General features: G+C 41.7%; 1 protein-coding gene across 10 annotated transcripts in view; it reads left to right on the top strand.

Annotated features, from left to right (window-relative positions):
* The window catches only part of TRIP12 (thyroid hormone receptor interactor 12), a 448,602-nt gene that overhangs the window by 363,884 nt on the left and 70,960 nt on the right, over positions 1-13,758 (top strand). For all 10 annotated transcript variants that reach the window (XM_033958326.1, XM_033958328.1, XM_033958334.1 and 7 more), the window contains exons 30-32: positions 231-304; positions 11,558-11,757; positions 12,137-12,264. In XM_033958326.1, the coding sequence (XP_033814217.1) occupies positions 231-304; positions 11,558-11,757; positions 12,137-12,264 (402 nt within the window). The remainder of the gene's footprint in view (positions 1-230; positions 305-11,557; positions 11,758-12,136; positions 12,265-13,758) is intronic.

The following is a 13,758-nucleotide window of genomic DNA, read 5'->3' as shown; positions in this document are numbered from 1 at the left end:
TTCTACAAACTTCTTGCTATCAAGCGTTCGCACTGGACTCCATCTGATGATCTCACCAGGCTTTGAGAATATTTGGCATGCTGTCCTTTGAGAACGCCTACTACAGGTAAGTAACTTTGTTTTATAGGAGTATAGTTTAACTGTCTAAGGTGCTTCTGTGTGTGTGTTTATAAAACTTAAATGTAGGATAGCTGCTGTTCAGTTTAAAACAAACCAGCCTTGTATTACAGGCTATGGAAGAGTAAGAGAAGATGATGAGGACAGTGATGAAGATGGATCAGATGAGGAAATAGATGAATCTTTGGTAAGATGGTATTTAATGTGAGATTTTAGTTAACTTTAGATCCACTGTTTCTTTCCTGTATCTCTGGTACATACAGTTTTCAATTTTTTTACAGCACTGATGATATGAGGTCGCTTTGTGTAAGGCAGGCATACAAGTGTTTTTAAAGTTAAATTCTCTGCAGTACAGTACTCCCCTGCAAATTCGTGGTTCACAAATCGCGGACTGTTTTTTACGGTATTTTCTGACCTCTTTCGGGAACTAAAGTCAGGCTACACCAGTGGTCTCAAACTCAAACTCTTTGCAGGGCCACATTTGTAGGTACTTGGAGGGCCACAGAAAAAAATAGTTAAAGTCTTATTAAAGAAATGACAATTTTGCATGATGTAAAACTCTTTATAGTTTATAAATCTTTCCTTTTGGCTAAGTCTTAATAATAATATTGTCATTTATAGCTAAAGAGACATATGATCAAGAAACAGTTTTATTTTACTTTTGTGATTATGATAAACAAAGTGAGGGCCTCAAAATAGTACCTGGCGGGCCGCATGTGGTCCACAGGCCGCAAGTTTGAGACCACTGGGCTACACCAATCAGGAGCTGTTTTGACACACCACATAGTGTGTCAGAGCAGCTCCTGATTGGTATAGCCTGACTTTAGTTCACAGAAGAGGCAGTCAGAAATGACTAAGAAGGATCCCGCACCCACTGCTGCCCCGGCTTCCCTCTTCTGCCTCTGATCTGCTCCTAAATCAGCTCCATGCCAAATAACATACAACAGACTTTTTCTTTCCAATACCCTGAGATTCTATGACATTTCCATCAAATATGAAGAAATGATCCCTCAGAGCACGCTCTCCAGCAAAACCCAAGCTGGATATTTGGACATTAAGGAGCTCACCACCTGAAATATATGCTCCTGTAACTTTTTGGGGTAATTCTTCATGCAGAATTTTCTTCCAAGCTACCATCAAACAGCCCAGCTCAGAGCGGCCACAGGGTCACCTAGTTCAGTCTGTTTTGGAAGATCCACCTCTGCTCCAACAAGGTAGTTTCTCCATTCTCCAGAAGCCCTGTTTCTATCATAAGTAATGCTGAATTTGTAGAAAATGAAGAAATTCTCCTGATAAATCATTTGTTTGAAACTCACTAAAGATCAAAAATATACCTATACCTAGGTTAAAGTCTGAATTATGTTTAATTGGGGCCCTTATAAAGGCTGCCTTCTGGATATATATCAGTTTCTTCATCTTATCCCTAATTTGCACAAAATGCTGTGAAACAGGGTTTAAAACTGAGTGGCCCTTAGCTCTTTCTTTTGGTAAACAGGGGTGATAATGAAACAGACCTTTTCCTCTAATCACATGCACCATTTGTAGTGCTTGTTTTAACTGAGCCAACAAGATAATGTATAACCAGTTAGATAAGGATAATCCTCTTCAACCTCTACTTGCAAACAAATTTTTCCTCTCCATATTTGGTATTCCAGTGCAATAGGTGAGACATTCTAGACCCCGCCGACTGCGAGCCCTACATATCAGAGCAGTGTCGGGCCGGCATCACTCTAAACAGGCTGCTTCACGACCTTATTTGAAGGCCTTCCATGTTCCGTGTTACTGATGACATCATCAGTGATGCAGTACAGCAGAAGAGGCAAGGGAGGAGTCCAATCAGCCAAGGAAAACTGTCTTTATAGAAAGACACAAGTCTCTTTTTCTTGTAAAACTGTCTTTATTCGAAAACACAAGTCCCACCAAGGATCCTAGTTTCGACATCCAAGCAACGTCTTCCTCAGGGGACACAACTAAACATTAATAAAAAAAAGTAAAACAAACAAATACAAAATCAAAAACAGGAAATACAATCTAAAACGCAAGATGTATAAAAGATACATAAAAACGCAATAACATTCAAATGAATGTACTAATAAAGCATATAAATGCATATCAACGGCTAATATACTGAAAACAGGCAAAAGACATCAGAAGTAAAAATGAAAAGCTAAAAATGCATATAAATAGAGCATATACGCGCACATCAATGGCTAAGGTACTGGAAAAAATACTGAAAATAAAAGACTGGTAAGCTGAAATGCATATGGTCAAATCATAACACACAAAAAAAGACTATTTCAATAAGGCTTCAAATAGTAAACAAATAGTAAGTAGAAATAGACAAAGCATATTGCAAAACAGATGCAAGAAAAAAGATTTATATAATCATATATCCACTAGATAACAATGTGTGTGCTGAAATATCAACAACATATATAAATAAAAAGGAGAGAACACAAGGAAATGAAACAGTTTTAAAAAACGTGCCAAAATAAATGAATGAATAAGCTGACACCTGGTGACGTGCAGGAAAATAAAACATGTAAAAATGACCAGAGGGTTGAAAGAGCAAATAACATAAACACAGACTTGCCTAAAGAATCAAAGAAATGTAACACTGCAACATGGTGCCCGAGGGAGCAGATAAAACACAGACATAGACATACAGTATGTGGCAAGTCAGAAGCCATGGGCAGAAAATAGGAGGGAAGATAATTTGCAAATAATAAGTGTGAAGTACTTAAAGCGGCAGGGACAATAAACTACAAGGCGTGTATTACAAAAGAAAAAGACCATGTAAAAAATGTGGGAGAGAAACAAAATGTCCAGCCATGAAAAACCATTACAAAAGGGAAAAGAATGATAGACAGCAGTCTGAATCAGTTGTAAAAACCTGAAAAAAGGCAGGAAAAAAACAGAGGAACTCACCTCGGGGAATTAACGCAGCAAACTCTGAAGAAAACTCTCCATGAGATTAGAAGACCGCCTTCTCTCATCAGGGAATTCTTTCTGCCGCTTCACTGATGATGGCATCAGTAATGCGGCGCATGGAAGGCCCCAACGAGAGAAGGCGGTCTTCTAATCTCACGGAGAGTTTTCTTAAGAGTTTGCTGCGTTAGTTTCCAAGGCGAGATCCTCTGTTTTTTCCTGACTTTCTTCAGGTTTTTACAAACGATGCAGACCACTATCTTATTTATCATTCTTTCTCTTCTGTAGTGGTTTTTCACAGCTGTTTAGAGTGCTGCCAGCTCATGGTTGGCGGGCCGGATTAAAAACCTAAACGGGCCAGATATGGCCCGCAGGCTGTAGTTTGCCCATGTCTGTTCTAAACAATAGGGTTATTTCCTCATACTCAGATGCTCTGCAGAAGGAATACACTCTAGATTTTTCACTCTGCCTCTGTAGTAATTCACTGATCGGTTTAGCGCCCTCTACAGTCTTTCCTTCTGCAAGCATGTCAGCAGCTGTGTGTGTTCTGCTCTCTCCTTTTTATTATTTTAAATTTGATCTAATGTCCCCTTTTTGGGTAATTTTGCATTTGAAGCAATTTTGGGGCTCTACCTGCTTGAGATTTCACAGACTTCAGTCTAGCAGATAGTCCGATCCATTTTTGGGTACCTGTTAGTCAGTCTGCATAGTTTTCCTTGGAGCTCAGTGCCGTCCCTGAAGTAGTCTCACCTTCCATTAAGCAGGGGTCGAGCGCAGACTGGCACGCTTAGGGGCTGCATTTTCACTCCTCCACCCGTCCTGGTGCATATCCGGTAGTCTGCTGAGGTGAAGGCATAGTTAGACAGGGGGGTCTGACCAGAAGCCCGAAGATCAGCTTTGTGAGAACATTCCCAGCATTGTGGCAGTGAATTCTTCTACAGCTACTGAGAGAGAGCTGTGAGCCAATGTATCAGGTCACAGTGAGTACAAGGAGCTGGCAGCTTGTGAGACACATCGGGGAAAGTTTAAAAGTGGTGTTTTCTGAGTTTCTGCATGATCCCTCCTCCTGAAAAATCCTAAAATCGCCATTTTTGGACTTTGGGAAGTGTGAAAAATATTGTGTGTTTGGTGCAAATTTGGTGCCAGTGGCCATCTTGGATTTTTAGCTATCTTTTTTTTCTTCTTCAAAACTGATTTTGGCCTAGAAAACTGCTGGGATGAAGTCTTTGGGGGATTGCTCAAATTTAGCGTTTAGAGCATCCTTGTACCATGTGGGGCAGCTAGGGGCGGCTGTAGCAACTACTTAGCTTTTCCCCCACAGAAGCAGGTGATCAGATGCTCAGCCAGCCCAGCAGGGCGGCCTCCATTACTTTTGGGGCTCGGCATGGCTGGTTAGTTGGTCAGCTTGGTTGTGGACCCTCCACAGCCTAAGACACACAAATTTAAGTCATTTAAGGATGACTCTATGCCCCAGGAGCTGGATACCTTCTCTAAAATCATGAGGTTTTGTAGTCTGAGTTAAAAAAAAAGAAAATGCTAGTCTCCTTTCCCCCCAAGGATATTTTTCGGTTGCGTGGTGCTTTCAGGCATGTCCTAGCCTCCACCTGATTCAGCTGTTATGCCTGCTCATGATTTGGGGGATCCGGATGCTCATCCTGACCTCCTCTGATCCATTGTTTGACAGTGCAGCTCTTCCTGGATCAGGGGATCTGGGCTTGTGTGCTGGGCTCGTGGACCCTTTGGAGGAGCCTGATCCTGGTGGTGATCCTACTGTCCTGCGCTTAATTAAGTTTGCAGCTCTGCCTTATCTTCCTGCTAAATCTTTGCAGGAATTGAATTTAGTGGCTCAGCTGGCTCCATCCACTACTTCTTCTCCCTGGCTTTGTAGTGGGCGCTCGCACTCTGTGACCTTTCCCTGGCATCTGCATATGAATTTTATGGTCTCTGAGCAGTTTGACTCTCTCTAAGGTACTTTAAAGAGTGCTAGAGCTATGTCCTGCTTGTATCCACTGGCGCAGGAGAGTCAGTAGCTTTTGGGGCTGCCCAAGTTAGATTCCTTGGTGGCACAAATGACTTAAGCACATCTGTATTCCCAGCTGTATTGAAAGATATGCAGGACTGCCTTGTGGATGTGGTCTTCAGGAAACTTTTTGAAACAGTCAATTTGGGCATCAAAGCTGCTGCGGGGACATCTTTTGTCGCATGTGCCTGTCTCGGCTGTGCATGCTAGAGACTGATGCGGTGGAGACTCCTTCTCAACTGCTGATGGCTGGGATGGATTATATAGTAGGTGCTTTTTATGGCCTTTTGAAATGCTGGCAAAAATGTCGGTATACTCCATTTCGGCCCACCATCCTGCACACCTTGCCAGAGAGACATCATGCCAGGACGCCGAATGCCCCTCTACAGATAGGGGGCTGGCTCTCTGAGTTTCTGCCTGCCTGGATGTGCATTACAACAGATCATTGGGTCTTGGACATTATTAAATCAGGAAAGAAGCTGGAATTTGCCCAACCTCTGTCCGATTGGTTCGTGGATTCTCCGTCCAGACGACCGGATAAGGCGCTCAGAGTCCAGGTTACTGTTCAGCGCTTTCTGGATATTCAAGCTAGAGAGCCGGTGTCGCGCAACCTCTTGGGCTCAAGCAGATACTTTATTGTGCCAGAGAAAGGCTCAGAAGATTGGAGACCTATTCTGGATCTTCAGCACATGAATAGATTCCAATAAATTAATTTTTATCCTCTAGATTTAACTCCCCTAGCTGAGCTCTAGTTCAGTCTAACTTGACTGCTTTTGCCTATTAAAGGGCCAGCAACATGTAAAATTGTATACTTCTGTGTGCTTCCTTCCTTCACAGAAAACCCCTGTTGTCGTGCCCCCTTACTAAATAGTGCCCTGTAACTAGCCAGCCTGATCCAAAGGGCCCCCTCAAGATTTGACTGGCTTCACCTCTACCCACATCTAAAAATTCCCTGGGATATAATGAGTGGGCAGGAGTGATCCCCTGTTGCTCCTTCCCTCACTGGCACTGGGATCCAAAATGGCATCGATGACCCCTGGTGGCAGTTTTATGACTGCCGGGAAGCAGTGGCGTACCAAGGGGGGGGGGGCGGTGCGCCCCGGGTGCCAGCCCTAAGGGGGTGCTCCAGGCCTTGCCGTTCAGTCCCCCCCCACCCCCGAAGGACCGCTCGCCCCACTGACCTTCCTGCACTACCTGTGAAGCAGCCCGCAGCAGGATCGCGAAGTCAGCGTCAGCGATCCCTGCGCTGCTTAGGCGCTGCTTCCTGCGCCGCAATCCCACCCCTCCTCTGACATCAGCGAGGGTGCAGGCCTTCAAGGGGGGGGAAAGGCAGGCAGGCAAGCCTTCAAGGGGGGACAGGCCTACAAGGGGGGGGAGAAGCTACAAGGGGGTGGGACAGGCCTTCAAGTGGGGGACAGGCCTTCGGAGGGGTGCAGGCCTTCGGGGGGTGCAGACCTTCAAGGGGGGGACAGGCAGGCAGGCCTTCAAGGGGGGGACAGGCCTTCAAGGGGGGACAGGCAGACCTTTAAGGGGGGACAGGCCTTTGGGGGGGACCATGATTTAGAAGTACACGGAGGGAAGGGGGTGTTCAAAGAGACGTGCATATGCCAAACTTTGGGGGGGGAAGAAATAATGGGTCTGAAAATAGAGGAGAGGGAGAGAGATGATGGATCATGGGATTTAGGGAGGGAAGGAACAGAAAGGGAGAGAAATTGGACACAAGGGATGGTATGGAGGAGGGATAGAGATACTGGATAGGAGGGTAATTAGGAAAAGAAAGGGAGAGATGGTGGACTCTGGGGTGGTGGGGAAGGAGGGAGAGATGCCGGATGAAAGGGTATTTAAGAAAAGGTGGATCTGTGGAGGGAGATGAAAAAAAGGAAAGATACCAGACTTCCTGGGAAGGGAAGGGAAATGGAAAGAGAGGACAGAGTTGGCAGATGGATGGTTAGCATGCAGAAAGAAGGAGACCCTGGCAAGCAAGTTATCAGAAGAAAACCAGAGCCTTGGACCAACAAGATTTGAAATATAACCAGACAACAAAAGGTAGAAAAATTAATTTTATTTTCTATTTTGTGATTATAATATGTCAGATTTGAAATGTGTATCCTGCCAGAGCTGGTGTTGGACTGCAAACATGAGCTAGGATTTAACAGAGAGAGGAAAAGTCCTTTTTGTTTCTTTATTTTATTTACACCACAGCACCAGTGTGGTTAGGAGAAGCCAAAGGGGGTGAAAAAGCTATAAAACCCACCAGGAGTTTTGAAAAAAATCACCCAACTGGGCAGGAAAATCGAATTGAAAAACCAATTCAATAGGGCTGAATCGAATCAAAAATTTTTTTCCTGTATCTGGCAGCATTAGTTTGCACTACTGTCTTAGACTTTAGACCTGGGATTGGGGAGAGATGGCATCCTCAGTACTTTATAATGCAAGTGAAACGAGGATTTGGTCAGACTTTTGAAGGGTCTGCAGAAAAAAAATATTGTATAGGCCGGGGACATGAGACAGCAGGAAATGGGAACTTTTCTTCCTTCTATTTTTGTGAATGGAAAGGCTGAGGATGTCAGAGAGTTCAGTTAAAATATGTGCTTTATAAGAAAATATAATAATGTGTTTTATAAAGTTTATAGCATAGCTGGCCTACCCAGTGAGGTGTTCCTAGTGGTGATGGTGGCAGCGTGTCAATGTGTTGAGAGGAAGAGGTGGTCTGGGAAATTCTGCTGAGCAAACTCCGGGCCCATTTCCACCCCCCAGTTAGTCCACTCCACTCAACTGGTTCACATACTGAGTGGGTCTTTGGGTGTTGTTTTGGGATCTCTTCCAGTGGTTTATCTCCTTCTGGTCCAAGGAAGGAAACTTTGTTATCCTTAGCATTGACCTACAGAATATGTTTGTAACAGCGCTGCTTGTGTGGCATTAGGCTATGTAGTGATCGAAAGAAAAAAACAGACCTTTGCACATTTTTGCACTATATGGTGGGTGTATGAGATTCACATTTCCTGCACAGCTAAGTCCATGTGAAGTTACCTTGTGCTGTATTTGACATCTAGCAAGGTCTCTGTTTGAAAGGAAAGATCTAAACTTAAAAATGAAGTGGCCAGAAGTTATGGTAAAAGCAGATAGTGTAGCTGGTTTTAAGAAAGATTTGGACAAATTCCTGGAGGAAAAGCCCTTAATCTGTTATTAAGACATGGGGGAAGTGTCTGCTTGCCCTGGATCGGTGGCATGGAATGTTGCTACTCTTTGGGTTTTGACCAGGTATTAGTGTCCTGGATTGGCTACCATGAGAATGGGCTACTGGGCATGATGGACCATTGGTCTGACCCAGTTAGGCTATTCTTATGTTATGTTCTCATCTGTAGGGGCCTTTGTTTTCACTTCTTATTTTAATGTATTTTTTTTCTGGGAACTTATCAGTGTTTTTTATAATGGGAACAAAAATGGAAGAGAATTAATGTGTGTGGGATGAGGGGGTAACTAATTTCTTCAGCTAAATAATTCAATCCACTTCAAACAGACATAGGAGAACTCACGCACCATTCACACACCCTCCAACCAAAAACGTCAAAAGAAAAAAACTGTTCGACAACCTCCTAGCCATTCGAGCTGCAACACTCGACCCCCAACTCTACAACCAATTGACATCGACCACAGACTGCAAAACCTTCAAAAAGAAATAAAAACCCTTCTATTCAAAAAACACATAAAACCGAACTAACACAATCAGAACTGTCCCAAGCATCACCTGCAACTACTCCATATGTACTTCTGATGTCATGACAATTCAGACATAATTTATGTTATGTTATGTTTGGAATATAAGAAAATTTTCACTGCCTGTTTCTATTCTGACCAATTATTCTGTTTCATGGTCATTACAAAAAATATTTTTTTACATAGGGGGGGGGGGGGTGTCAAAAAATGATGGGCCCCGGGTGCCACATACCCTAGGTACGCCACTGCCGGGAAGGTCATCTTTCAAAGTTAACTTCTAGCACTGGTACCATTAGACTGCTGGTAGTATCTCTGGTGCCGTTTTGAATTCCTGCAGGGAAGTGTCACAGTTAGTTAGTTTATTTGATATACCGCTTTTCTTAACAATTGTCAAATCAAGGCAGTTAATAAAGTTAAATAATAAAAGGACAATAAAATGATAGGCACATTAAAATTGCCCTCTCTGTCCCAATTTGGGCTCACAATCTAAACTCTCACCTATTGGGGAAGGAGGGCTGCAATAGGAGTTTTATGTGTGAAGTGGGAGTATGGGGGTATGTAGGAGTGTACGGTTTTACTTGTAGCCACCCCTTTTAAAAGAGTGATCAGCTGTCCTTAGAGATATTTGGAGCATTGAGCTTGGGCATCAAATTTCTGCCTCTCAATGGCCACGTTTTTGGTCTTGGAGAATAAAAACCACAAGGGCAGCATCTATGAGACAGACTTGGGTTTTTTTTTGTCGCATAGAGCTTTTTGGACCCCAGTTCGTTTACAGAAGTTTGATAGCTCTAGGTCCAATAGATGATGGCATTGTGGTTTAGAAGCTGGGACATTAGATCATTTAATATTTTTCTGTCCCTGTATAAATGCCTTTTGGAAATTAATTTGGTCCCAAATTAATTCATTGTTAGAAAATCATGTTGCCCTTTCATATGATACTATATTATTTGGTACATCTATGAGATTTAAAAACCCAATTTCTGCAAATAATAATAAACTTTTATTAATATTGACAGGGGTTGCCATTCAGCAGATTACTGGAAAGATTACACTAAATTGAATTATACTTTTTGGTGGAATTCAGTATGTCATGTTTATAAAATGGAGAGAGTGCTTGCCATGCAACATGGAAATTATCACAAGTTTAAAAAGATTTGGGGGCCATTGATTAATTATTCTAATGATCAAACATCTTAAACACCTTAGTATTAGATAAAATATAGGGGGGTGGGAATGTGAAAGATAATAATTGATAATTGTTTATTATTAATATGGGTGGGTGGGTAGGGATTCTTTTATATTTATATGTTTGAAGGAATTTAATAGGTCTGCTGGATTATTGCAACTCCCTATATCTTCCTTGTCCAGCCACTATGATAAAACAACTCCAGACCATACAAAACACTGCCCTCAGATTGATCTACTCACTCAAAAAATATGATCACATAACAACTGCCTTCTTAGACTCTCACTGGCTACCCATACAAGCACGAATCCAATTCAAATTCTACTGCCTGATATTCAAAGCATTACACGGCTCTTCCCCCTCCTATCTAAATAACCGCTTAAACCAAATCTCCACCTCAAGACACAGAAGAACCTCGAACCCTTTTGCCTTCCCCCCACTCAAAGGCACACAACGCAAGAAAATGTTTGACAACCTTCTAGCAACACAAGCAGCAAAAATCAACCATTCCATCTCCAATCTTATGACAATATCAGACAACTTCAAAACATTCAGAAAAGAAATCAAAACCCTGCTTTTCAAAAAATTCATCCAAATATCTTAACCCCTCCTCTTTTACCTCCAGAAGATTCACCTACCTTCAGATAACCTTCCCCCAAATTACCCACCTTAACACCTTCCAATTAAACAAATACCATAAATAGATTGTAACCTACCCTCTCTAACTGAATTCCATATGTATTTTTCATACAGTTCTTCACTGTCAGTTTAATTTCCATCCTATAAATTCACATAGAATTTTTCTTTTTTCAACCATCTTTATTTTCTCTTCTTTATTAATTTCCAGGTACTTTAGTTAGATTGTGAGCGTTCGGGACAGTAAGGGAATTTTTTAAGTATCTTCTTACTTCTCATTTATAATCTTAATGTATATTTTCTTCAAACCGCTTAGAACCTAATGGATGTAGCGGTATATAAGAAATAAATTACATTACATTACATTACTTGTTGTAATATTTGAAAATGAATAAAGATTAAAAAAAAAAAAAAGAGTGATCAGCTGCTTGCAATGTGACTTTCAAATAGTGTTAGTTCCTTACCATGATAGTCAACTGCCTACATTACCAAGGTCTCGTAGGTTGGTGACTTCATGGTAAATAAAGGTGCAATAAATGTCCTCCTTTGTACAGCTTGTTGATAACTTTCCCCTAAATGATATTATTTTGTCTGCAGTGGTTGGAGGAATAACCTAATTCTTAGCACAAAGGGCTGGGAACCAGATGGCCCAGGTTCAAATCCCACAGCAGCTCCTTATGGCCTTGAGCCAAGCCCCTTAACCCTCTATTGCTTTGGAATGCCTGAGGATGGTGCTGGTAACCCTCCCACTAAGGCCTGCCATAAGCCATCATGCTTGTAGTGACCCCTATAAATCATTCATAGCTTATTGCTTGTGATCTAACATGGGTACTAACATACCATCCATCTTGTTTGCAAGTCTAAATGTTCAAAGTATTTTACAAGTCACTTCTCTATGTTTACAAACTATTTTTAGTTAACTTGCTTACCCAGTTTTCCTTTCCTGTCCTTAGGCTGCTCAATTTTTAAATTCAGGGAATGTGCGACATAGACTTCAGTTCTATATTGGTGATCATTTGCTGCCATATAATATGACTGTATATCAGGCAGTCAGGCAGTTCAGTATCCAAGCTGAAGAGGAGAGGGAATCAACAGATGATGAAAGTAATCCATTAGGAAGAGCTGGGATATGGACAAAAACTCACACAATATGGTAAGTCTAAGGAAGAATATATATTGTCTTTTGATTCCATGCATCTTATTTTACCTTTTGTTCTACAGCAGTGGTATTCACTCCGTCCTTGAGAGCTGCAAAGGTGTTAGGTTTTGGGGATATCCCTGATGACTATGCATGCAAAAGATTTGCATACAAATGGAGGTGGTATGCAAGCAAATGTATCTCGTGCGTAGTCATTGAGGATATCCTGAAAATCTAAACCCTTTTTTGCCCTTGAGGGCTAGACGTGAATACCACTGTTCTGTCAGCTTCCTGCATGCTTTGGCTCTTGTTCTGATATCCTTTGGAAATTTCTGGTGTCTTTGTGTATTGGATGTGTGTAACCTAGTGTGATCGTATATATTTAATATTTCAGGTACAAACCAGTCAGAGAAGAAGAAGAGAGTAATAAGGACTGTGTTGGTGGTAAGAGAGGAAGGGCACAAACTGCTCCAACCAAAACCTCCCCCAGAAATGCAAAAAAGCATGATGAATTGTGGCATGGTGAGAGCTTGTCCTATGGCCCAGTAGCAGTTGGGGGAAAAAGAAACTATGAAAAAATTAACATTGCCTGTTTTTGAATTTAAAATGAGATCTATTTCACCTTCAGCAAACTTATTGACTCTTCTGTTGTCTGGTTTATAAGTTAAATGCAAAAGTAAGAAGTAGGTTCTCTTGTATGTTTGGTTCCAAGAACTGCAAAGTTGTTCTCTACTGAAATGCATAAGTCTCTTCCTGTTTATTTTTTCCTTTTATAGAATTTTAATGTTCATAAATAGAATTCAGTTTGTGTAACTGTTTTCCTCTTATTTTTGTGTTGCACAATTGAAGTGCTGACCATATGTTTGAGAATATTCCATATATGAGGTTGGAATGCTACCAAGGCTGTGTTGTGGTTTGATCTCCTGATTTATTATAATAAGAAGTTGATTTGCTCCTTAAAATGACAGCAATGCATATGAGGGTTCTCCATGGATAGCAGAATTCTTCTGAATGTGACTATAATGCACTGTGCTTATACAGTCTCTTGATTGTTAACTGCGTTGAACTGAGAGGTTACTGTGATATATAAGTGAATTTGTTATGTTATCCTATAAGTACTGTTGTCTTAAGAGAAAGCCAACTGGGTCTGCTATTCCAGAACTCAGAGACCTCTAGAAATATTTTCTGAGCATGCACAGGAATTTGGGGACCCTTTTAAACATGGAATAGACGAGAGGTTATGCAGCTGTAGCATCCTGATGTCCATAGAGAATTCCCCATCACAGGAATGCAATGACACTTACTTCGTGAACAAGCAGAATACTACAGTCATTTTAAGTGTGTGTGTGTGTGTATATGGGTGTGCTCTGAATAATTCCAATGACTGAGTAAGAGTCAATTTCTATTGTGAAATATTGATAAACCTCTTGACACCTATGGACCGGCGGAAATAAATTATTTTGTGGACCGGCACCGGTCTGCAGACCGGCAGTTTAAGAACACTGGGCTAAGTTGTGCCCATCTCCACCCAATCTCTGCCCCAGACCCTGCCCCCATAATAGTACTAATTGTAACACAATTTTTTCCATTCATTTTTCATATATACACACACACACACACACAATATAATCGTATTAACAACACAGAATGCTTAACCACAAAATTAAAATACACAAAGCACAGTGTATGCTTTTCAACATTCATTCCTACCAGAAAGCAGGTAACCTCATGCAAATGCAGGACCAAAAATGAAAAGTATTAATATTTACAAACAAACCATAAGATGCAAGACTCTGCAAGGAGTACAACCCCAGAGGAAAAGAAACAAATGCATTTCTTCCTGAACAGACAGCAGATGTAAATAAATCACTAAATTTTTTTTAAAAAAGCATTCCCCCCTACTGTTGCCTCTCTCCCTCCATGCTGTGCCTTGCCTTATGACTTGCCCCCTGGTGTTATCTTCGGGCCAGTCCACGGTGCGATCAACGCGACATCTTCAGGCCGGCTCCCTGAGTG

The sequence above is a fragment of the Geotrypetes seraphini genome, chromosome 9, assembly GCF_902459505.1.
Source record: "Geotrypetes seraphini chromosome 9, aGeoSer1.1, whole genome shotgun sequence".
In the NCBI taxonomy this organism is placed as follows: Eukaryota; Metazoa; Chordata; class Amphibia; order Gymnophiona; family Dermophiidae; genus Geotrypetes; species Geotrypetes seraphini.
The sequence above is the reverse complement of the archived record's forward strand: the minus strand, read 5'-3'. Positions and strand labels throughout refer to the sequence as shown.